This window comes from Oncorhynchus mykiss, chromosome 27 (assembly GCF_057628025.1).
Source record: "Oncorhynchus mykiss isolate SJ-2025 chromosome 27, ASM5762802v1, whole genome shotgun sequence".
In the NCBI taxonomy this organism is placed as follows: domain Eukaryota; kingdom Metazoa; phylum Chordata; class Actinopteri; order Salmoniformes; family Salmonidae; genus Oncorhynchus; species Oncorhynchus mykiss.
The window spans coordinates 19,768,580-19,794,887 of NC_143048.1; the positions used below are offsets into that span (position 1 = coordinate 19,768,580).

At 41.9% G+C, this 26,308-nt stretch overlaps 1 protein-coding gene across 17 annotated transcripts in view; it reads right to left on the reverse strand.

Moving 5' to 3' along the window:
• Positions 1 to 26,308, reverse strand: part of LOC110507115 (BCAS3 microtubule associated cell migration factor) — a 361,308-nt gene that overhangs the window by 302,154 nt on the left and 32,846 nt on the right. For 10 of the 17 annotated variants that reach the window (XM_036965506.2, XM_036965504.2, XM_036965505.2 and 7 more), the window contains exons 8-12: positions 24,092 to 24,199; positions 23,892 to 23,968; positions 18,708 to 18,784; positions 18,023 to 18,106; positions 12,503 to 12,676 (exon numbers count right to left, since the gene is read on the reverse strand). In XM_036965506.2, the coding sequence (XP_036821401.1) occupies positions 12,503 to 12,676; positions 18,023 to 18,106; positions 18,708 to 18,784; positions 23,892 to 23,968; positions 24,092 to 24,199 (520 nt within the window). The remainder of the gene's footprint in view (positions 1 to 12,502; positions 12,677 to 18,022; positions 18,107 to 18,707; positions 18,785 to 23,891; positions 23,969 to 24,091; positions 24,200 to 26,308) is intronic. The other 7 variants (XM_090223475.1, XM_090223473.1, XM_090223474.1 and 4 more) reach the window with 1 other exon arrangement.

Genomic DNA, 26,308 nt, shown 5'->3' on the forward strand with positions numbered 1-26,308 from the left:
CCTCTGGAGAGTAAACCTATTATACAGGAGGAATGTGTGTGTGTGTGTAAAGAGGGGTCACTACTTCCAATGAAAGAGTCAACAAACTAATAGTTTGAGTTGAGAGATGTGGCAAGAAAGCAATGCAAAACCTGTATAACACACAGCTATACGCTGAAGTCACACAGAAATCCCCCTTCTTTCCCTCCCTCCTCTCTCTCGCCCCCTCCTCTCTCCCTCTTTCTCCTAACTGTGTTTATGTGCAGTGTAGGGTTACTGTAAAATTGCTGGTGACACAGTGCAGACCTGCACATGAGGAACTTAGCCCCAGTCTGGAGGAGCCCTCAGGAGACTGGGATGCGCACGCACATGCACACACACAGTGTTGTGTGGTCATAGTTTAGGAATTCAATGATTCTTCCACTGCACTACAATAAAAGGCATGGTATGGATTTATAGTAACCTTATGCCCCTTATACATAGCGGCTATAACCAACAATAGGGTGAGCATTACACAGATCCCCTTTCACTAAGGGAGCTAGGAAGAGAGGAATGTGCCAAAAATAGAGGACGGAGTACAAGCATCTTTTGAGGTTACTGGTGATGATTAGCAGTGCATTCATTAAGTCTCCCCACGGCTTAAAAAAGCTGGCGCTGTGGCGAAGGCCGAGCTGGGAAAATATGAGTGAGCAAGCAAAAATAAATCCCACCTTAGGCCCTGAGGTACTGTCAGGTACGTGTGTGGGGTGTGTTGGTGGGCTCCTGTGTTCGCTCTAGCAGAGGATAAAAAAAGGTTTAACCTGGGAGGTTTCTCACCACACCACAAAACCCAAAAGGTGTGTTTACGGAGGTCAGAAAGGACAAGAAAAGGTGGGAAGAGAGGATAGAGAATGTGTTCTGATTGAACCTGTGTGTGTAAACGGGCCTTGTATGGGAGAAGTGTAAACATGTAAGGCTGTAGCTCAGTAAATGTGACACTCTATTAAAGATACTGTACAAGGAAATGGACACCTGGGAACGTTTTCTGGTTACCCACAACCCATCAGTAAAAAACACTTCGAACTCTGATGAGAGAATGTCTAGAGACAAAGTTCAGTTTGGTGCAAACAAAGAACAGCTGTGCTGGTGGGAGATGATAATACCTAAATGGATCGTAAAGGAATTCACACTACAAACTATCACCCTCATGCTCTTAAGGAAATCACAAATGTCATGGATATATTGGAAGCAGTGAATATATGGAGGGTTAAATATCCTGACCTAGTGATAAACATGGCGGAGGCTCAATCAAGCTAGTCGTCTTTACTACTTTCCTGTGTCATTCTCGTTGGCACCAAAAGTTTAAAAAGTGTTGATAGGGGACAGAACGCGGTCGGACCATCAGATAATTGGCATATACATTACGCTTAATGAACTTCCACGTGGGCGAGGATATTGGAAATTGAATCAAACCCTAACGGATGATAAAAACAAGGAACTAGGACAGAGGAATTTAACTGAATTTTTCCGACAACATAGGTACAGCAGATCCCCTTACTGTATAGAACACAAATGTTTAGGTCAAAAGAGTCCATATTAACAAAGGAAATACACCTTCTAACAGCACAGATAGATACCAATAAAACTATACCAAAGGCTCAGAATAAATTACAGGAAAAACAAAAATCCTCGCCCATGTTTTTCACAGTACGACTGGAGTTTATAAATGCCTACATTTTGGAGGATCTCTTATGAAATGGGTTATGTATAGTCATGTATAGTAAGCACAGGTGTAAAACAGGTGTAAAATAGTAACCAATGGCTACTTCTCAGAAAGTTTTAAACTGTCAAGAGGAGGAAAACATGTATAATATTACATATTGGATCACTAAAAATACAACATTTACATTACCATGTAGTTTACCAATAAAATGGTCTGATGGTGATGTGGACATACTCGGTATATATATCCTGAAAGAAATACATGATCTCACTGCAATAAATGTAAATAGAAATTTAGCAAATATAGAGTAGATCTTGCTCCCATGGAAAGGAAAATACCTGTCTATTTTTGGAAAAATGACCCTGATTAACTCTTCAGTCTCATCCCAGTTGACCTATTTGCTTATGGTTGTGCCTACACCTAACGAACCGTTATTTAAATGATAATAAACGTCAAGCCAGACAAAATTAAACAGGCCTATTTATATCATTAATATGAATTCAGACGGCAGAAATCATTAAATATTAAAGCATTAGACCCCTCACTATAGGCTTCAACAACATGTAACAAAAGTTACTTAAATCCAAACTAGTTCTCTAACAAATGAAAAAGAATGTCGCACCCCATTTTCAAGAATGGAAATTATAATCAACTAATTGCAGCATTACTGCAAAAATGGAAGAGCAAAGTGGAAATGGGAAAAAGTAGGGAACTTGTCTGTCGGCCCTGCATTAAAGACCCTAATTGGTTAAAGAAAATTGTGATAAATAAAAAGGTTTACCAGTTTCAGTTATTGGGCCAAAAAAATGACAGCTATATAGATACATATAGATTGTGAAATAGTTGGGAAGATGGCGCCGGATTTCAAAACTTTGAATATTTAAATTGAATTATTATACGAAATTCTTGCAAACCAATACAATGTTATAAATATGGAGGGTTAAAAACCTATGTAGATTTTGCTGCAAAGAGAAAGAATAATTCAAGAATTTGTTTTGGTACTGTCCATATGTAGCTTGTTTGTGGTCACAGGTCCAGGAATGGCTGAAGAATTGCAACATTTACCTGGAGCTAACGGTGGAATTGGCTAAATAAATGATCAATAAATGATGAGTCTTGACGGCTAGCAGTACTGGGTGATTTTAAAAGTCATAGTCAATAATATAATAATAGTTTTAGCAAAAAATATTTTTTTATATTACAATCTGTAGAAATGAGAATAGAACTAGAACTTCTGAACTTCTGTGAAACATAACAGCACAATTAAAATACATGGCAAATAGAAATCCCAATATGGATGGTGTTAAGAGATAGATGGGAGGGGAGCAGAAGGTTGGGAATAATAACAACTAATAACAGGATAACTAATGTAAAACATACTGTGTCTGTAAAACATATATACAGTTGAAGTTGGGAGTTTACATACACCTTAGCCAAAAATATTTAAACTCAGTTTTTCACAATTCCTGACATTTAATCCTAGTAAAAACTCCCTGTTTTAGGTCAGTTAGGATCACCACTTTATTCTAAGAATGTGAAATGTCAGAATAATAGTAGAGAGAATTATTTTTTTCAGCTTTTATTTCTTTCATCACATTCCCAGTGGGTCAGAAGTTTACATACACTCAATTAGTATTTGGCAGCATTGCCTTTAAATTATTTAACTTGGGTCAAACGTGTTGGGTAGCCTTCCACAAGCTTCCCACAATAAGTTGGGTGAATTTTGCCCATTCCTCCTGACAGAGCTGGTGTAACTGAGTCAGGTTTGTAGGCCTCCTTGCTCACACACACTTTTTCAGTTCTGCCCACAAATTTTCTATGGGATTGATGTCAGGGCTTTGTGATGGCCGCCACTCCAATACCTTGACCCTGTTGTCCTTAAGCCATTTTGCCACAACTTTGGAAGTATGCCTGGTGTCATTGTCCATTTTGAAGACCCATTTGCGACCAAGCTTCAACTTCCTGACTGATGTCTTGAGATGTTGCTTCAATATATCCACATCATTTTCCTACCTCAGGATGCCATCCATTTTGTGAAGTGCACCAGTCCCTCCTGCAGCAAAGCACCCCCACAACATGATGCTGCCACCCCCGTGCTTCACGGTTGGGATGGTGTTTTTTGGCTTGCAAGCCTCCCCCTTTTTCCTCCAAACATAACAATGGTAATTATGGCGAAACAGTTCTATTTATGTTTCATCAGACCAGAGGACATTTCCCCAAAAAGTACGATCTTTGTCCCCATGTGCAGTTGCAAACCGTAGTCTGGCTTTTTTTATGGCGGTTTTGGAGTGGCTTCTTCCTTGCTGAGCGGCCTTTCAGGTTAGGTGATATAGGACTCGTTTTACTGTGGATTTTGATACTTTTGTACCGGTTTCCTCCAGCATCTTTACAAGGTCCTTTGCTGTTGTTCTGGGATTGATTTGTACTTATTGCACCAAAGTACGTTCATCTGGGGGGACAAAATGGCACCATAGAGAGAACACTGTTTCAGCGAGCTCTCGTGGCATTCGTAAATTTATATTTTTACATTAATCTCCTAGCTTGAAAAAGTGGTAGAATTGGCTAAATAAATTATCCTACAATGAGCCTTGAGAGCTATTTCTCAAAAATCTCCGACAACATGCCCAACAGAACTACTAAGAACTCTACCAAAACCACCATCCCTGTAGATGTGCAGGAGGAGCTAGCTAACGTTAGCGAAGCTAACACCGTTGCGGATCCAGGCACAATGGACCTGGTGATTCAAAAGATGACGGATAACATTACTAAGTGATCGATGTTAAGACAAGAACGGTCTTGGAAGCAATAGCAGGCCATTCAGCTGAACTACAGAGGGTTGTCAAATGTGTTGATGAGGCTGAAGGAACAATTGCCACAGTGGAAACTTCAACTACATCTATGGACACTAAGATAAAAGCACTTGAGAAACAGGTGTGCGAAATGGCGGAGAACATTGACAACTTGGATAATCGAGGACGCAGATGTAATATTCGTGTTGTGGGACTCCCGGATAATTCTGAAGGGACACGTTCAGTAAAAAATTTGAGGAATGGATCCCTGGCTAACTACAAATGGACACTAGGCTGGTCGTGTGAAGCTGGACAGAGCCCATCGCTCTCAAGCACCGATACCCGGTCCCAACCAGCGCCCACAGCCAGTGGCTATAAAGTTCCACAAGTTCATCGACAAGCAGCGCGTCATGGATGCGGCTAGAAACATCGGCTCTGATGGTAGTCAACATAAAAGGTCCAAAGGTCTCATTCTTCAATGATTATTCCACAGCGGTTGTATGAAGACGCAAAGCGTTTGATGAGGCGAAGGCTCGACTCAAGAGAATGAAGATGGACTAAGCACTGCTGTACCCGGTCACATTGAAGATTATGGTCAACGGATTGCCTAAGAAAACTCTACACACCTGAAGAGGCTGCAACTACGCAGCATTGGATAACTTTTTTTTATTCTAATGTGATCCTGAAACAGTGGTGAGTTCTCACGTGCTCCGGTTGTGTAATATTTGTATCTTTATTATTTTTCTTGCTAAAGTAACTGCCGCTATAGCTCAGGCTGAGATATGTGTGAATCTATATTGGTGCCCAGGCTTGGTTTTAGGTGGAAGAGCCTCAATCTTCTTCTATTCTATTGATTTTCATTTCCATAGAAATAAAGGATAAGGCTATTGAGTGAAAATGCGGACTTAAGAGTCTACATTGGAAAGTTGAAATCCCCTGCACGTTAGCTAGTGGGAAAACCCCCTTTTGGATCTTTACATGTTTAATTTTTGGGTTTAGTATAGTTCGAGTTCAGGGTTCATATCGTTTGTTTATGCTCGGTGAGATAGAGAGTTCAACACATGGAAAAAGGTACCACCCCACTTTTACAGTAGGATTCAGTCTGGATATTGAATGGTCAAAGTGCAATGGCAGGTAACAGACTGCGTGTATGTACATGGAACATTAGAGGGAGTCATAACCCCGTTAAAAGAAAGAAGGTACTGTCTTTTTTTTAAAAATGTAATATTGATATTGCCCTGTTGCAAGAAACTCATTTGGATGATAAGGAGCATCAAATTACAACAAGGGGGGTTTGGTCAAGTATTTGTCTCATCATTTACATCCAGAAGTAGAGGTGTAGCAATTCTCGTGAAAAATAACTTACCACTTAAGGTCTTGAATTGTGTGAAAGATCAATTTGGTCGCTTTGTTATAATTAAATGGTACTTTACTAGGGCAGAACATTTCCATAATTAATATTTACTTCCCCCCTGCCCACCCCCCTGATTTCCTCACTAAGGTATTTCTAGACTTTTCAGAATTAAACTCAGACACTGCAGTGGTTGCAGTGGTTGGAGGATTTTTTAATTGTTTGTTGAACCCCCTTATTGATAAGTTTCCCAGCGGTTTCCCAGCGGTTTCCCAGCGGTATAGCTTCACTCTCTCCTCAAGCTATATGAACATGGCAATAAGCTATATGAACATGGCAATAAGCTGGAAAAGTACTTGGCGTACCTAGCTAAAAAGAGAGCTGACTCACAATCAATTGCTACTATTACTGATTCTGATGGCAATCATTTATATGAAAATAAATTGATAAATTACTAATTTAAGACATTTTATGCAAATCTTTATGCCTCAGAACTGCCAAATGATGCACCCAAATTAATGGAGAACTTATTTTCTAAGATTCAGCTTCCTACTATCTCCGAAGAACAGAGGTCTCTCCTTAATGCCCCTATTACCGAGGAAGAGATAATGTTGGCGATTAAGAATCTGCAAAAAATGGTAAGGACCCAGGACCAGACGGGTTTTGTAGTGAGTTCTATAAAGAGTTCCATGGCCTGATCCTTGAACCATTGCGTGATATGTTTAACCACTTATTTTCAAATGACCAGCTCCCTCAAACGCTGAGAGAAGCCAACATATCACTTATTCTCAAAAAGGGAAAATGTCCAGAGTCTTGATCCTCGTACAGACCAATTTCCCTTCTGAATGTGGATAGAAAATTGCTTTCTAAAATTCTAGCTACAAGATTAGAGCACTCACTGCCACTAATTGTGAAAGGAGACCAAACTGGCTTCATTAAGGGCCGTAAGTCATGCAATGTCAGGCAGCTTCTTAATGTAATTCCAGCCTACCAACAAAGTGCTATGGATGGTCTTGTGCTCTCCCTAGATGCTGAGAAAGCATTTGATCATGTGGAGTGGTCTTACCTATTCTTTGCTCTAAATAAATTTGGTCTAGCGGACAACTTTATAAAATGGGTGAAGTTTTATATGATGATCCTCGGGCTGCTGTCCTTACTAATGGGCTAAGGTCAAATAGCTTCTCTATATACAGAGGTACCAGACAGGGCTGTCCTTTGTCCCCTCTCCTATTTGCACTCGTTATGGAACAACTGGCCGAGGCCATCAGGGTAACGCCTGCTATACAGGGGCTGCTCATTGGTGATGTTCACCATAAAATAAGCTTGTCTGCTGATGATGTCCTGATATTCATCTCTAGTCCCGAGACTTCAATTACATCTCTTATTAATATTATTGAATTATTCAGGGAATTCTCAGGCTATAAGACTAACTTAACTAAATCAGAGGCTATGCAACTTAGTAACCTTCACTCTGTACCTAATACTTCTCCCCCCTTCCCTTTTAAATGGTCTCCCTCAGGTTTTACGTATCTGGGTATATTTGTAACTCCTAAATTCCAACAAAATGTACAAAGCCAATTTTGTTCCCTTGTTTGATACAATAAGACAGGATCTGGAGCGCTGGAACTCTCTCCCGATTTCTTGGTTGGGTAGAATATCCCTCTTGAAAATGAACATTTTACCTAGACTACTTTACCCAATCCAAATGATCCCAGTATTACTCTCCAATAAAGGTAATAAAGGATGTACATGGATGGCTAAGTTCCTTTATATGGAGTAAATGCAAGCCAAGACTTAAGATGGCAATATTGCAGCTGCCAAGTTCTATGGGCGACTTGGATCTGCCCAATATCAGGTTCTATCAGTGGTGTGCCCACCTATGTTATATTTATGACTGGATCACAAACAATGACTCCTCTATTTGGTTAGACATTGAGACTTCTCTTTCAAAATACCCCTTACAGGATCTTTTATTTTTCAGAAGTTTCAAGTCTGTAAAAGATCACTGCAATAATCCCATTACACTTAACACACAAAGTATGGAGGTCAGTTCAACGCTTCCTGGGAAGGTCCAAACTAACCTCTGCTCTTACCCCAATTCTTAACAACCCAGATTTTGGTCCAGGATTGCTGGATGCTGGCTTTAACTTTTGGCTTAATAAGGGCATACACAGACTAAACGACTTATTTGCTGATAAGATTTTATTGTCATTTGAGCAGATGGTCGAGAAATATCGACTCCCAAAGCAGGACTTTTTCCGCTTCCTACAAGTAAGACATTATATTCTGAAGAGCACCACCTTAAATTGGTAACCCTGATATGTCTGTCATTGAAACAATGCTTTTTTTCCCCACAAAGGAAAATGTCTGTAAGTCTGTTTTATGATGCTTTAAGGTCCTTTTCTGCTGTCAACACACAGAGGGTGAAACAAGTGTGGGAGAAAGAATGATCTGTTACTATTGACGAAGAGATGTGGGAGGACATTTGGAGATATGCAAAAACCATATCTATATGTAATCGTACTAGAGCAATCCAATTAAGAATAATACACAGATTGCATATATCCCCAAATCGCAGACATGCTTTTAGCCACTCTTCCTCTTCTCCTCAGTGTCTTAAATTAAAAACTGATACAGGCACCCTAACACATTGTTTATGGTCATGTACCAAGATACTGGTCTGGTGTTCTGAAATAAATTGAAAGGATCCTAGGGTTTGATCTAGAATTGGACCCAGTTTCTTTACTTTAGGTCTCCCTAGTAGGCATGTTACTTCTGTGGGTAAAAGGAGGCTTTACAACATCCTTACCTTTGCAGCGAGGAAAAACATCCTTTTACAGTGGATTAGTGATAAGGTTCCTTCTATTAAAGATTGGCATAAGATACTATTTGAATGGGTGCCACTGGAATATCTGACATGTACATTGCATTCTAAAACAGACCAGTTCTACAAAGTATGGGAACCTTATCTAAATTACCTAGAACCCGAGGTATCAGCTATTATGCTGCAAGGATTCTCTTAGAATGGTGGTGATCTCTGTATTTCAGAATTACACTGTACGTTCCATGTGTGGAACCTAACTTCTTGGTTTAAAGTGAGCTTTTTTGTTTAATTTCTGTTTGTAAGTTTGTTTAAAATGTATGCATTGAGAGACGCAATGATGGGGATGGGGTGAGAGAAGCGCCAAGCGGGGAGAGGAAAATGGTGTACGTATGTATGGGTGTGTATGTATGTGTGCGTTTGTGTGTATGTATGTATATGTGTATGTATGCGTATGTATGTGTAGGTATATGTATAAATACGCAGGTATGTGTAAGTGAGTGCTGTTTTTTTGTTTCTTTGTCTCTGTTGTTGTATCTCTTAATATGGGTGAAAATTCTGAAATTCAAATAAAAATACTGTTACAAAAAGTATGTTCATCTCTCATAGACAGAACGCATCGCCATCCTGAGCGGTATGACGGCTGCATGGTCCCATGGTGTTTACACTTGCGTACTATTACTTGTACAGATGAACGTGGTACCTTCAGGCTTTTGGAAATTGCTCCCGAGGATGAACCAGACTTGCGTGAGGTCAACATTTTTTATTTATTTTGAGTTTTCCATGATGTCAAGCAAAGAGGCACTGAGTTTGAAGGTAAGCCTTGAAATACATCCACAGGTATACCTTCAATTGACTCAAATGATGTCAATTAGCCTATCAGACGCTTCTAAAGCCATAACATCATTTTCTGGAATTTTCCAAGCTGTTTAAAGGCACAGTCAACTTAGTGCATGTAAACTTCTGACCCACTGGATTTGTGATACAGTGAATTGCACAAAGAAGATGTCCTAACCGACTTGCCAAAACTACAGTTTGTTAACAAGAAATTTGTGGAGTGGTTGCAAAACGAGTTTTAATGACTCCAAACTAAGTGTAGGTAAACTTCCTACTTCAACTGTAGGTCCAGAACTTTTGTGAAATAAATAAATGGGAGAGGTTGAGGTTAGAGGAAGGAGTAAAAACAAACATAATATAACTATTGTAAAATAGACTGTGGCCATAAAATATATATATAGTATGTATAAGCCGAAGTGATGTTGTTCACTAGTTCACTCCAATTAGGGAAGGGTAGTGGGGTTAGAAAGTAATAAAAGGAAAATATATGTATATACGTATGTATGTATGTATGTGTGTATGTATGTATGTACGTATGTATGTATGTACGTATGTACGTATGTATGTGTGTATGTATGTATGTACGTATGTACGTATGTATGTATGTATGTACGTATGTGTGTATGTATGTATGTATGTACGTATGTGTGTATGTACGTATGTATGTATGTATGTATGTGTGTGTATGTATGTATGTGTGTATGTATGTATGTACAGTAGCAAGAAAAAGTATGTGAACCCTTTGGAATTACCTGCATTTCTGCATAAATTGGTAATCAAATTTGATCTGATCTTCATCTAAGTCACAACAGACAAACAGTGTGCTTAAACTAATAACACACAAATTGTATTTTTCTTGTGTGTATTGAATACATCATTTAAACATGCAGTGTAGGTTGGGAAAAGTATGTTAACCCCTAGGCTAATGACATCTCCAAAAGCTAATTGGAGTCAGGAGTCAGCTAAGCTGGAGTCCAATCAATGAGATGAGATTGAGGATGTTGGTTATAGCTGCCTTGCCCTATAAAAAAAACTCACACAAATTGAGTTTGCTATTCACAAGAAGCATTGCCTGATGTGAACCATGCCTCAAACAAAATAGATCTCAGAAGAACAGACTAAGAATTGTTGACTTGCATAAAGCTGGAAAGGGTTACAAAAGTATCTAAAAGCCTTGATGTTAATCAGTCCACAGTAAGACAAACTGTCTATAAATGGAGAAAGTTCAGCACTGTTGCTACTCTCCCTAAGAGTGGCAATCCTGCAAAGATGACTGCAAGAGCACAGCGCAGAATGCTCAATGAGGTAAAGAAGAATCCTAGAGTTTCAGCTAAAGACTTACAGAAATCTCTGGAACATGCTAACATCTCCGTTGACAAGCCTACAATACGTAAAACACTAAACAAGAATGCTGTTCATGGGAGGACACCACGGAAGAAGCCACTGCTGTTCAAAAAATAATAATTCTGCACGTGTGAAGTTTGCTAAAGTGCACCTAGATGTTCCACAGCAATACTGGCAAAATATTATGCGGACAGATGACATTACAGTTGAGTTGTTTGGAAGGAACACACAACACTAGGTGTGGAGAAAAAAGGCAACGCACACCAACATCGAAACCAAATCCCAACTGTAAAGTATGGTGGAGGGAGCATCATGGTTTGGGGCTGCTTTGCTGCCTCATGGCAAGCTGTCCAGGCCCTCATCGATGGAAAAATTCATTTTGAAGTTTATCAAGACATTTTGCAGGAGAATGTTAGGCTATCTGTCCGTCAATTGAAGCTCAACAAAAGTTAGGTGATGCAACAGGACAATGACCCAAAACACAGAATTAAATCAACAACAGAATGGCTTCAGTCAGAATCCTGACCTCAACCCGATTGAGATGCTGTGGCCTGACCTCAAGAGAACAGTTCACACCAGACATCCCAAGAATATTTCTGAACTGAAACAGTTTTGTAAAGAGGAATGGTCCAAATCCCTCCTGACCGTTGTGCAGGTCTGATCCGCAACTACAGAAAATGTTTGCGGCAAGAAAAAGTATGAGAACCCTTTGGAAATACCTGGATTTCTGCATAAATTGGTCATACAATTGGATCTGATCTTCATCTAGGTCACAACAATAGACAAACAGTCTGCTTAAACTAATAACACACAATTATATATTTTTTATTGAACACACCGTGTAAACAGTAACAGTGCAGGGTGGGAAAGTATGTGAACCCTTGTATTTAACTGGTTGACCCTCCTTTGGCAACAATAACCTCAACCAAACGTTTTCTTTTGTTGCGGATCAGACCTGCACAACGGTCAGCAGGAATTTTTGACCATTCCTCTTTACAAAATTGTTTCAGTTCAGCAATATTCTTGGGATGCCTGGTGTGAACTGCTCTCGGTCATGCCACAGCATCTCAATCAGGTTGAGGTCAGGACTCAAAGAAAAACCCTTGAATGAGTAAGTGCTGCGATATTAAAGCTGATCTACCCCCTAAACAAATACATGTATGTAACTGAAAGAAAAATGACTTATGTGGTTCTTTATTTTGTGTTAAATCATTCCATTTCTATGGCCTGGTCTTCACTTGGGACCTGTGCCAAAAGCAGGAAGAGACACATTCCTATGATGTATCTAGCAGCCAGTGGCAGTCTCCTGAGATACAGTAGGTTGGGACGGTTTATAAAAAGGTAGTGATGACACATTATTATCAGGTAAAAATTATTGTTCAAACAACCCCAAAAGGATTACTACATACACAAAAACCAACCAAGATGCATGTTTCGCTTTGTACACTTTTTCAACATTACTTCAGAGCCATGGTCCATAACACAGACGGTAAGACACAGTAATACATATACCTCCCCAACATCTTTTTAACTCCACATTGTGTGAAAACTATTTTTTTGCAGTATTCCTTCTTCTTCCATTTCTGGTTGCAGAACATGTATATTTTCTTACCATTACATCAGAAGGGGATTTAACATGGTTGGAGAGCCAGGGTCTATAACTTAGTGATCACACATACCTGTCCCTCTCCGACGTTGTGTGTGTCAATGACGGTGATTACTCCGGGGGCATGGGGGCTTCGGCGGGTGGTGCTGTGGGGGGTAGCACCCTCCTCGTCGGGGGCGCCAGTGGGTAGAGTACCAGCTAGCTGGGTCACCACCTTCCCCACCATGGTGAGACCAGTCTTTAGGGTCTAACCAGAACGACAGGGGGAAGGGGGAGGGAGAGCAGCGCATATAGAGGGGGGAGAAGAGGAGAGATGAGAAGGGAGAGAGGGGGGAGGTGGAGAATAGCAGGAAACAAACATCAGATTGGGCTCATTGTCAAAAACCTAGACACTTCCAAAAAAGACACCAGTATGTCTGTTTGACTAAGGGGATCTGGGAGAGAAGTGTTGATCAATATAGAACGACTGTGTCTACGCATGCCTATAAGCGTGTGTGCGCGTGTGTCTGTGAGAGAGAGACTGGCTATTTACTCAATGCTATCAGCTGCTGCTGATGATGTGGAGTGCTGAAACAGCAGGAGCCGAGTGTCTGCCACCAGTCTCTCCTCCCCAGACTCCCCCCTCTCAGCCCTACACAGATCAATGGCTCCTGTTTGGATTAGCACTAAAACGTCACACTGCAGTGATTAGAAAACACATTAGTGTTGATCAATTAGGAGCCAAACGCACTGTTTCATTATTGATGGGGCCCTGAGCAATTTACACACACCAGTCTGTTAGAGGGTTAGGTGGAGTCGCCAAGTGAGGGAGTGTGTGAGTGTGTGATGCATAGACCCAACAAACGAGAGGCGCCACGCGGTATTGACAGTGCTGCCTGGCCTGAATACCTGATTAGGTTCTCCGGGGCCCCTTTGCGCTGACACACACACAGTATAAGGACTCCATTAGCTCAGGAAAGTGTAGCGGTGAGATAGTGCTGCTTAAGTGGAGTCTATCCATTTCCTTGAGAGGTGTTTGAGTCAGACACCCTGGCTAGGCTCGGAGAGGACATGGAGGAGCCATCACACTGATGCAGAGCATCACACACACAGGTTTGCTTTATGTTTACATTCCAGTGATTAGTATGAGGAACAATACAGCTGGAATTATGAACTGTTATAAAATATTATTTCATACAAAATTCTAGGAAACACTCCCCAAAAACTCCCCCTTAGCGCTCTCTCCACGCCCCCTCTCGCCTTCAAAGTCTCTGGACAGCAGCACTCAGTCGGAGTGTGGCGTTGTAGACCGGAGTGGGGGGGGGGGATGTTGAGATGATAATATATAGTTCTAAACGGCGGCTGCAGACCGGGACCTCGTTTCCCCCTCCCTCCGCTAGCCAGGCTAACACTCTTTTTGATGTACAGTGCTTTACAAAAGTATTCACCACCCCTTGGTGTTTTTCCTATTTTGTTGCATTACAACCTGTATTTTAAAAAGGCTTTTTATTTGGATTTCATGTAATGGACATACACAAAAAAATTACTTGTTTACATTTTTTTTTACAATGAAAACATTTTTTTTTTTAAAGAAAAGTGTGGCATGCATATGTACTCACCCCCTTTGCTATGAAGCCCCTAAATAGGATCTGGTGCAACCAATTACCTTCAGAAGTCACATAATTCGTTAAATAAATAAAGTCCACCTGTATGCAATCTAAGTGTCACATGATCTCAGTATATATACACCTGTTCTGAAAGGCCCCAGAGTCTGCAACACCACTAAGGGGCACCACCAAGCAAGCGGCACCATGAAGACCAAGGAGCTCTCCAAACAGGTCAGGGACAAAGTTGTGGAGAAGTACAGATCAGGGTTGGGTTATATAAGAAAATTTGAAACTTTAAAACACCCCACGGAGCACCATTAAATCAATTATTAAAAAATAGAAAGAATATGGCATCACAACAAACCTGCCAAGAGATGGCCGCCCACCAAAACTCATAGACCAGGCAAGGAGGGCATTAATCAGAGGCAACAAAGAGACCAAAGATAACCCTGAAGGAGCTGCAAAGCTCCACAGGGGAGATTGGAGTAGCTCTCTGTAGGACCACTTTAAGCCGAACACACCACAGAGCTGGGCACCACAGAGCTGAGTGGCCAGAAAGAAATAAGCAAACATTTTCGCCGAAAGGAATTTGGGATGCCGAAAGGCATTGTTTTACACTGCTGCTACTCTCTGTTAATCATATATGCATAATCACTTTAACTATACATTCATGTACATATGTACAGTCGTGGCCAAAAGTTTAGAATGACACAAATATTAATTTCCAAAGTTTGCTGCTTCATTGTCTCTAGATATTTTTTTCAGATGTTACTAAGGAATAATAAAGTATAATTACAAGCAAGTGTCAAAGGCTTTAATTGACAATTACATGAAGTTGATGCAGAGTCAATATTTGCAGTGTTGAACCTTCTTTTTGAAGACCTCTGCAATCCGCCCTGGCATGCTGTCAATTAAATTCTGGGCCACATCCTGTCTGATGGCAGCCCATTCTTGCATAATCAATGCTTGGAGTTTGTCAAAATTTGTAAAGTTTTGTTTGTCCACCCGCCTCTTGTGGATTGACCGCAAGTTCTCAATGGGATTAAGGTCTGGGGAGTTTCCTGGCCATGGACCCAAAATATTGATGTTTTGTTCCCCGAGCCACTTAGTTATCACTTTTGCCTAATGGCAAGGTGCTCCATCATGCTGGAAAAGGCATTGTTCGTCACCAAACTGTTCCTGGATGGTTGGGAGAAGTTGCTCTTGGAGGATGTGTTGGTACCATTCGTTATTCATGGCTGTGTTCTTATGAAAATTTGTAAGTGAGCCTACTTCCTTGGCTGAGAAGCAACCCCACACATGAATGATCTTAGGATGCTTTACTGTTGGCATGACACAGGACTGATGGTAGTGCTCACTTTGTCTTCTCCGGTCAAGCTTTTTTCCGGATGCCTCAAACAATCGGAAAGGGGATTCAGAGAAAATGACTTTACCCCAGTCCTCAGCAGTTCAATCCCTGTGCCTTTTGCAGAATACCAGTCTGTCCCTGATGTTTTTCCTAGAGAGAAGTGGCTTCTTTGCTGCCCTTCTTGACACCAGGCCATCCTCCAAAAGTCTTCGCCTCACTGTGCGTGCAGATGCACTCACACCTGCCTGCTGCCATTCCTGAGCAAGCTCTGTACTGGTGGTGCCCCGATCCCGCAGCTGAATCAACTTTAGGAGACGGTCCTGGCGCTTGCTGAACTTTCTTGGGCACCCTGAAGCCTTCTTCCCAACAATTGAACCGCTCTCCTTGAAGTTCTTGATGATCCGATAAAAAGTTGATTTAGGTGCAATCTTACTGGCAGCAATATCCTTGCCTGTGAAGCAGTTTTTGTACCAAGCAATGATGACGGCACGTGTTTCCTTGCAGGTAACCATGGTTGACAGAGGAAGAACAATGATTCCAAGCACCACGATCCTTTTGAAGCTTCCAGTCTGTTATTCGAACTCAATCAGCATGACAGAGTGATCTCCAGCCTTGTCCTCGTCAACACTCACACCTGTGTTAACGAGAGAATCACTGACATGATGTCAGCTGGTCCTTTTGTGGCAGGGCTGAAATGCAGTGGAAATGTTTTTGGGGGATTCAGTTCATTTGCATGGCAAAGAGGGACTTTGCAATTAATTGCTATTAATCTGATATCTCTTTTCATAACATTCGGGAGTATATTCAAATTGCCCTCATACAAACTGAGACAGCAGACTTTGTGAAAATTAATATTTGTGTCATTCTCAAAACTTTTGGCCACGACTGTACATACTACCTCAATTGGCCCGACCAACCAGTGCTCCCGCACATTGGCTAACCGGGCTATCTGCATTGTGTCCTGCCACCCACCACCTGCCAACCCCTCTTTTACGCTACTGCTACTCTCTGTTCATCATTTATGCATAGTCACTTTAACCATATCTACATGTACATACTACCTCAATCAGCCTGACTAACCAGTGTCTGTATGTAGCCTAGCTACTGTATATAGCCTCGCTACTGTTCATCATTCTTTTTACTGTTGTTTTCTTTATTGTTCACCTAATACCTTTTTTGCACTATTGGTTAGAGCCTGTAAGCATTTCACTGTTGTATTCGGCGCACGTGACAAATAAACTGATTTGATTTGAGACTCCGCAAACATATGGAAGAAGGTACTCTGGTCAGATGAGATTAAAATTGAGCTTTTTGGCCATCAAGGAAAATGCTATGTCTGGCGCAAACCCAACACCTATCATCACCTCGAGAACATCATCCCTACAGTGAAGCATGGTGGTGGCAGCATCATGCTGTGGGGATGTTTTTCATCGGCAGGGACTGGGAAACTGGTCAGAATTGAAGGAATGATGGAAGGCGCTAAATACAGTGAAATTCTTGGGGGAAACCTGTTTCAGTCATCCAGAGATTTGAGACAGGAACGAAGGTTCACCTTCCAGCAGGACATGGACAACCCTAAGCATACTGCTAAAGCAACACTCGAGTGGTTTAAGGGGAAACATTTAAATGTCTTTGAATGGCCTAGTCAAAGCCCAGACCTCAATCCACCTGAGAATCTGTGGTATGACTTAAAGATTTCTGTACACCAGCAGGAACCCATCCAACTTGAAGGAGCTGGAACAGTTTTGCCTTGAAGAATGGGCAAAGATCCCAGTGGCTAGATGTGTCAAGCTTATAGAAACATACCAAGAGACTTGCAGCTGTAATTGCTGCAAAAGGTGGCTCTACAAAGTATTGACTTTTGGGGGGGTGAATTGTTATGCCCGCTCAAGTTGTCTGTTTTTTTTGGTCCTGTTTCTTGTTTGTTTCACAATAAAAAAATATTTTGCATCTTCAAAGTGGAAGGCATGTTGTGTAAATCAAATGATACAAACCCCCCAAAAATACATTTGAATTCCAGGTTGTAAGGCAACAAAATAGGAAAAATGCCAAGGGAGTGAACACTTTCACAAGCCACTGTATGTCGCCATTAGTGGCTAATGGGACTGCTATCACGCTAGCCGTTAGCGCTCATTAAGGAGGGAGGGAGGGAGAGACCATGGGAATAACTCTAACCCGAGGGGGCTTCATAAATCAGATAGGGTTTCCCTTTGCAGGCTTGGAAAAGACAGGAGACTGGAAGTATATGAGGAAATTGCTGTGCTAGGCTAGTAGCGTGGGATAGCTTAGCCGCTACATCAACAGAGTGGAGGGGTATAAATTCCGTTTGGTATCAAAGGGAGTAGCAGTTAGCGTAGCCTGGCGGTGCTCTCCAGCTGAGAGGAGTATTGCAGGGGATGTGTCCCATATTGCAGTAGAGTACAGGATGGAACCCCCTACAGACACATACAGGGACCATAGAATTGAGTTAAGATGCTCATTGACTCTCAAGGCCTGTGTCTGGGTTATGATATAGATTCTCAGAATGGTGTCTGACTCACAGGGGAAAGCCAGGGTGGATCCTATATCACTTCTCAGAAATGTACAGATGTAAATGATTTTATTACAACCACTGAGGTGGAGGGAGGTGTGTGTGAGAGAGTGTGTGTGTTTGACTTACTTTAGCAGCGCTGATGACTGTAGCTGTGTAAGACTGGGCATTGTCCCCGCAGGCACCGCCTCGAGACTGGTGACACCGGATCAACTGGAGGGAGAGAGAGAGGGAGAGAGAGAGAGAGAGAGAGAGACAGAGAGAGAGAGGAGGAAAACATAGATAAGAAATACATAACCATCGTCCTCCTGCACCTGATGCCAACCAGAAACAGAATATGGAGGAGCAGCACATTAAAAACACTCCTCTCCTATCCCACTGTCCATTTCCTTGGATCCAGCCATCCATCCCAGACCTACTCTATACTTCACGAACAGAGTAGCCTATACGGTTCCCAACTTTACTCGGTCTACTGCCCAATGCCATAGTAACAAGTAGTCACTGACCCATCTGTCAGTTGCTTGAGTGGCCGAGTGGAATCAGAAAACTACCAGACACAAATATCCATTAAACTTAATGCGTAGAGTGGACTTGCTTTTGGAAAATACCAAAATCCTATTAAATAGACATTAAAAAAACCTACATCTGTTGGTTTTCAGATGTTATCATTTCTAGTGGTATCTTCTTGGAATGTGTTGTTCTGAGAGATTAAAGAGCTCAAATAAAAAATGCCTTTTAGAGAACTGTAAATATGCTGTTGTGGTAAGTACATCTGTGATGTGTGTGTGTGTGTGTGTGTGTGTGTGTGTCCTACCTTATTCTCAGCGTAGGCTAGCCAGCGTCCTCCCAGTGCTATGGGGTTTAGGTTGGGGCCCGGACATGGAAAGCAGCCTGGAAACACACGGGAGGAAACATACAGTTATTGAAGGTGAACTCCATACTTTCTCCATACCCTTCAGCCACGGGACAAATTGGATACATATTGAGGATGACACAACACAGTTACACCATTTGATATACACCAATCAAGGTGTAAAATCATGACTGCATATCTCAAATGGAATGCCCTGGGATTACCTAACTTCAACATGTTCCCTTTTAGAAGTTGCAGAAACCGTGAATGCTGATAATGCTGCTGTAGATATTCGCTTTAGAAGTCAGAGTCCCTCTCCTCCGAGTGTGTCTCAGTTTCTCTTAAAGCCCTAATGTGTTTGAGCGGGGAAAGTGGATCACTGTGTGTGTGCGCTTTAGTAGTCCCCATAGGGATCAGTGTGTCGGCCAGTCAATCTAGACAGGAGCCGTCCCCACTAATGCCACAGAACGCATTAGGTCATAGTGTGGCTCTAAGTAAAAAGAAACACACTCAAAAGCTCAGCATAAATACAAATGGATGTCAACACACATACAGAAGATGAGGACATAAATTCACGAGCGGATCAAGCTATCAGTATACAGTGCATTCGGAAAGTATTCAGACCCTTTGACTTCTTCCACATTTTGTTACATTACAGCCTTGTTCTAAAATAGATTATATAAAAATAAAAATCCTCAATCTACATACAATACCCCATAATGACAAAGTGAAAACAAGGTTTTAGAAATGTTTGCAAATGTATTAAAAACAACGACAGAAACAGCTTACTTACATAAGTATTCAGACCCTTTGCTATGAGACTCGAAATTGAGCTCAGGTGCATCCTGTTTCCATTGATCATCCTAGAGATGTTTCTACAACTTGATTAGAGTCCACCTGTGGTCAACTCAATTGATTGGACATGATTTGGAAAGGCACACAACTGTTTATATAAGGTCCCACAGTTGACAGTCCATGTCAGAGCAAAAACCAAGCCATGAGGTCAAATGAGTTGTCCGTAGAGCTCCGAGACAGGATTGTATCGAGGCACCGATCTAGGAAAGGGTACTAAAAAATGTCTGCAACATTGAAGGTCCCAATGAACAGACTGGCCTCCATCATTCTTAAATGGAAGAAGTTTTGAACCACCAAGACCCCTCCTAGAGCTGGCCGCCCGGCCAAACTGAGCAATCGGGGTTGAAGAGCCTTGGTCAGGGAGGTGACCAAAAACCAGAGGGTCACTCTGACAGAGCGCCAGAGTTCCTCTGTGGAGATGAGAGAACCTTCCAGAAGGCCAACAATCTCTGCAACACTCCAACAATCAGGCATTTATGGTAGAGAAGCCAGATGGAAGCAACTCCTCAGTAAAAAGGCACATATCAGCTCGCTTGGAGTTTGCCAAAGGGCACCTAAAGGACTCTCAGACCATGAGAAGCAAGATTCTCTGGTCTGATGAAACCAAGATTGAACTCTTTGGCCTGAATGCCAAGCATCACGTCTGGAGAAAAACTGGCACCATCCCTACGGTGAAGCATGGTGGTGGCAGCATCATGCTGTGGGGATGTTTTTCAGCGGCAGGGACTGGGAGATTAGAAAGGATCAAGGGAAAGATGAACGGAGCAAAGTACAGAGAAATCCTTGATGAAAAGCTGCTCCAGAGCACTCAGGACCTCCGACTGGGACAAAGGTTCACCTTCCAAAAGGACAATGACCCTAAGCACACACCCAAGCCAAAGCAGGAGTGTCTTCGGGACAAGTTTCTGAATGTCCTTGAGTAGCCCAGCCAGAGCCCGGACTTGAACTCGATCAAACATCTCTGGAGAGACCTGAAAATAACTGTGCAGCAACGCTTCCCATCCAACCTGACAGAGCTTGAGTATCTGCAGAGAATAATAGGAGAAACTCTCCAAATACAGGTGTGCCAAGCTTGTAGCGTCATACCCAAGAAGACACGAGGCTGTAATCGCTTCCAAAGGTGCTTCAACAAAGTACTGAGTAAAGGGTCTGAATACTTATGTAAATGTGATATTTCAGTTTTACATTTTTAATGCATTAGCAAAAATGTCTAAAAACCTGTTTTTGCTTTGTTATTATGGGGTATTGTGTGTAGATTGAGTGGATAATTATTTTTTAAATCCATTTTAGAACAAGGCTGTAACGTAACAAAATGTGGGAAAAGTCAACGTGTCTGAATACTTTCTGAATGCACTGTATACTGGAACTAATGTGTCCACCCACTCACACAGATGTTGATGTAAACAGTCATCTCACAGTAGACATGAGTAATAATTAACTAAATACAACCACACACACACTGGAGTCAATGGCCAGACAGCACCAGACATGGGTTCAAATACTATTTGAAATTACTTCAAAAACGTTATCTGTGCTTGATTAAGCTTGTCTGGCTTGATAGACCAATATATTAGTTCCAAAACACTCAAGGTATTTGAGCACATCCACCATCAGGATTCACCTCTACTCCCAAACATGTCTGTAAACAGAGAAGGAGTCATGATGGAACCTGCCATAAATGCACGTAGAGAGTAAGGGGGACAAATACACTTGTTTGTGCACACACATACACACAGATATACAAACACATACCCCCACAAACGTACATACAAGTACACACACACCAATACGAGGTCATGTGAGTGCGAAGGGAGAGAGACGAAGGGAGAAGGGTTTGGCTGACAGTAATGTAGTGCTCAGGGTGCAGATGAGATGGAGTCAGACAGTAATTTAGTGTTCAGAAGAGTCAAGGCTGGGAGGCGCAGGGTGAATAGGACTTGAGGTAAGCCACAATGCTATAGCCTTTTGTTGGCTCTCCACGGCTGGGGGAGAACGACCCACTCAGCCCAGGCAGTGAGATAACATGTGTCCGAAACATCCTGTGTGGATAAGAGGAGGAGAGGAGAGAAGAAAAGAGAGAGAAAAAGGAACAGAGGAGAGGGAGAAGAGAGGATGTGATGAGATATTGGAAAAGAGAAAATACATAAAAAGAAAGAGAAGAGGAATGAATATGAAGAGAAAATAAAAAAGACAGTAAGTGAGAGGGGAAAAGGCTGAGGAGAACAGAGGAAAGAGAAAAAGCAAAGGGCCGGGAAGAAGGAAAGATGAAGAGAAAATAAAAGATTTGATCGAGAAAAAGGGGAATCACCAACCCCAAACCCAACATCACATCCACACACAGACCTAACTAACCTCATCCCCACCACTATAAAAGACAAGAACAACTAAAAACACCCACATTACTCTTTGGGGAGGATGTGTTGCTCCTCATCCTCCCCAAAGAGAAACACGTCTCCATTTCACGAGGAGGAAGCGTCATTGAGAACATACTATAAACATACTGTCAGTGATGTTGAGATGTGTTAAGCTACCAGAGGGGCTTCTGCCTGCTCTACAATGATGTTTCAGTGAAAACAGTTTAGACCGGTTTCAAAGACTTCTTCTAAACGTGGTGCTCCGTGAGGGGGCATGGTGGTTTGTGTATTGTTCTAAACGTGGTGCTCCTTGAGGGGGCATGGTGGTTTGTGTATTGTTCTAAACGTGGTGCTCCGTGAGGGGGCATGGTGGTTTGTGTATTGTTCTAAACGTGGTGCTCCTTGAGGGGGCATGGTGGTTTGTGTATTGTTCTAAACGTGGTGCTCCGTGAGGGGGCATGGTGGTTTGTGTATTGTTCTAAACGAGGTGCTCCTTGAGGGGGCATGGTGGTTTGTGTATTGTTCTAAACGTGGTGCTCCGTGAGGGGGCATGGTGGTTTGTGTGTTGCGGGGTTAACGCTGCGAGTATCGGTGTTTAGTTAGTTGGTTGTTTGGGCTGGGTGATGCCAGCGTGACAGACTTGCTTGTCTTTTTGGTGGTAGGATGTTTGTGTGGAAAATGCTGATTTGTTACGTGACTGGGCTGGTTCTGGCTCTGTGTGTTGGTGCTACTGGCTATATAACGGTTAGTGGGTAGCTATATCACTTCGGTGTTTTCACATATGTACACAGAGAGACACAGGAGAGACTGAGCATCTGTTCCAAGATGATATGTCCATTGATTTCCCAGAAGAGAAGATGCATCTGTGAATACTAATCTAGTGTGTGTGTGTGTGTGTGTGTGTGTGTGTGTGTGTGTGTGTGTGTGTGTATATATATGTATATATATATATATATATATATATATATATAACAAAAACATGTTTTGGAGCTGTTTTTCTGCGAAGGGACCAGGACGACTGATCCGTGTAAAGGAAAGAATGAATGGGGCCATGTATCGTGAGATTTTGAGTGAAAACCTCCTTCCATCAGCAAGGGCATTGAAGATGAAACGTGGCTGGGTCTTTCAGCATGACAATGATCCCAAACACACCGCCCGGGCAACGAAGGAGTGGCTTCGTAAGAAGCATTTCAACATCCTGGAGTGGTCTAGCCAGTTTCCAGATCTATACCCATTGAAAATCTTTGGTGGGAGTTGAAAGTCCGTGTTGCCCAGCAACAGCCCCAAAACATCACTGCTCTAGAGGAGATCTGCATGGAGAAATGGGCCAAAATACCAGCAACAGTGTGTGAAAACCTTGTGTAGACTTACAGAAAATGTTTGACCTCTGTCATTGCCAACAAAGGGTATATAACAAAGTATTGAGATAAACTTTTGTTATTGACCAAATACTTATTTTCCATCATAATTTGCAAATAAATTCATTAAAAATCCTACAATGTGATTTTCTGGAGAAAAAAAATCTAATTTTGTCTGTCATAGTTGAAGTGTACCTATGATGAAAATTTCCCGGCCTCTCTCATCTTTTTAAGTGGGGGAACTTGCAATTGGTGGCTGACTAAATACTTTTTTGCCCCACTGTATGTGTGTATGGTGATAAGAACAATGTGTGAAGTATAATCAGGGGGGATTTTATTGATCAAAGCCACAAGGAAAACAAACGCCCATGAGTGTGTCATCTGGTTCAACATGAACACATACATCAAAGCCTTATCATCCAAAGTGGCCAAATTCACAGACAGCATCCTAAATGGCACCCTATCCCCTACATAGTGCACTACCTTTGACCAGGGTCCATATGACTCTGTTCAAAAGCAGTAAACTAAGTAGGGAATAGGGTGTGATTTAGGATACACACAGAGTCCCAGCTCCTTACTTGTAACAAAGAACTTTTTGGTGAAGGTACAGCTGTCGAATGCAGCAATCTTCTCCTGCAGGGCGACAACTAGAATCCTACAACAACAAAAAAATCAGGAAAATTACAAATAGGATGTGATTTTCATATAACATAATACTGCAATTTATTGATATGAATGCACTTTATATGAATAAGAAAAGTGATTATGCTGTACGTACTCCCTATTGCAGTGCAGGTCGTAGATGGGCGTCTTGAACTGGATGGACTTGACCATCTCCCCTGTCCTCAGAGAGTACAGGTCCACACAGCAGTATGGGGGGCTGGTCCTAGGCACAAAAATACAAACGCTTCCTTTATTTGAAACATTCAGTAGAAAACAGACAGATATTTTCGAGGTCATGCAGATGCTTGGACTTCTGAGTCATCATGAGTCATTAGTCAAATATTTAAATCACACATGGACCAAAACACACACACACACACACCAGGGTAATCAGAGACGGTGTTTAACAGCTGTAAGTGAAGATCAAACGCCATTGAGAGCCCAGGCCACTGGCGACCAGTGAATCAACATTTAGAAGGCACAGTGGAGAGGAGGCCTGTGGCGGGCTGGAACCCCAGAGCGCCCCAGGGAGGGGAGGCAGAGAAGAGGAGAGGGGTTATAGGGAAATGGTTTGTCATGTAACACACATTTACTGGAGGCCTCCTAGGGAGGGAGGCCAACACCAGCCAGCTCGCTCTCCCTTCTCTTGATCTCTCCCCACTGGCAGAGACCATGGTGCCACATTCGTGTGTTGGTTTTGTTTCTAGGGCCATTGGGGTTGTTTGCTTTCAGCAGGCTATTTACTCTGCTGTATATATATGTTTTAAACTTCTTCCTATAAAAACATAAGTCTTTAAAGTATTTACGCTACAAAGTTCACTGTCACTGTGTACAATTTCAGAGGAGACGACCCTAAAATCACCAGAAATCTAAGAGAGCTTCTTTTTGTGTCAGCCTACGAACACAAAAAAGTTCATTTTGAAAGTCTGAGCCCAATCCTGTAGCAGTTTTTCTACTCCACTGGGGTCAATGCGTCAATAAGGTTGTAATGTAATCTGCGTTCCTGATCACTGAAACCAACTGACCGACCAACCGGCAGCTACTTTCTCCATCTTTATGATGGAAAAGATCTGCTCCTTCCATTCAGGCCTCTCTCTGACAGATGCAAACAGTGGATGAAATACTGTGGCCGAACCGTTGAGAAAATTACCCCATTTCAAAATATGCACACATCAGGCCATCACAAAGCAGCCAAGACATCTTAAACTGGCCGCAAAGCGCCGGGAACATGGAAACACTTTGGGGAGAGATGAATGGTAAAAAGCTGCAGGGACTCTCCTCCATGTGCTACTCGATAGCCCTGAGTCGCAGCCATGGAGAACCGGAGGGGGTTTCATTTGCCATAATTCTTCCAATGAGGGAATCTTAGAATGAAGCCGATGATAGAGAAGCCAGTCTGCCTGCACTACATTCTTTTTTTCCTCTCCCTCCTTTTCTTCTCTCTCGCTTCTCAATCTTGTTCCCTCTCTTTCACTCCATCTCTCTCTCTTATTCCTCTTTCTCTCATCTCTCCCGCTCTCTCCTCCTTTTCCGCAATCTTGGTCAGTAGACATGGCCCTTGTTTAACTGCTGTTGGTTCGTGTTAGCTGTGTGTAGACTGGCTATATTGAGTGTTGTCGCTACAGCAAATGCCAAGCAGTATTAGTTTCTGTGAACACAGGCTGTATGATGTTCTGGCTCCATGTCTGCCTGGGGACTGGGTGGTACAAAAACACTAAATTAGTCCTGTTGCAGACACAAGGGGAGACATGCAGGTAAATGCCAAAATAAAGGAAACACTTGAGTAAATGAGGGATGCCAAGTATATTGAAAGCAGGTGCTTCCACACAGGTGTGGTTCCTGAGTTAATTATCAATTAACATTCCATCATGTTTAGGGTCATGTATAAAAATGCCCAGTTGTCCATTATTTTGGCTACCATGACTAGTCGTACTTTGGTTTCGATTAAAAATATTTTTTTTACATTAAATGCACTATGCATTATGTGGGTTGAATGCTGTAACACAGAATAAAACAATGAATAAAAGTCCCATGATGGTAGTGACTGCCCATTACTGCTTATCACTTATGATCTTAATTTATTCACATTACTTTAGTGTAATAAAATATTTCAGTAGTGTATATTACATTTGTTTTATTTGATGACTATTATTTCATTCCAAGTCATCATCTCCATGCTGTCTGACAAAATCACAATTTACTTCAAAGTAAACAAGGCATACTTTCATGTCTGCTGAATACCATCAAATCATTTAGATCATGTATTTTCAGGTAGAGATACCTTGCGAAGCAACAGCTGCTGTCTATATCATCTCACATTCTTCTGTCTTCC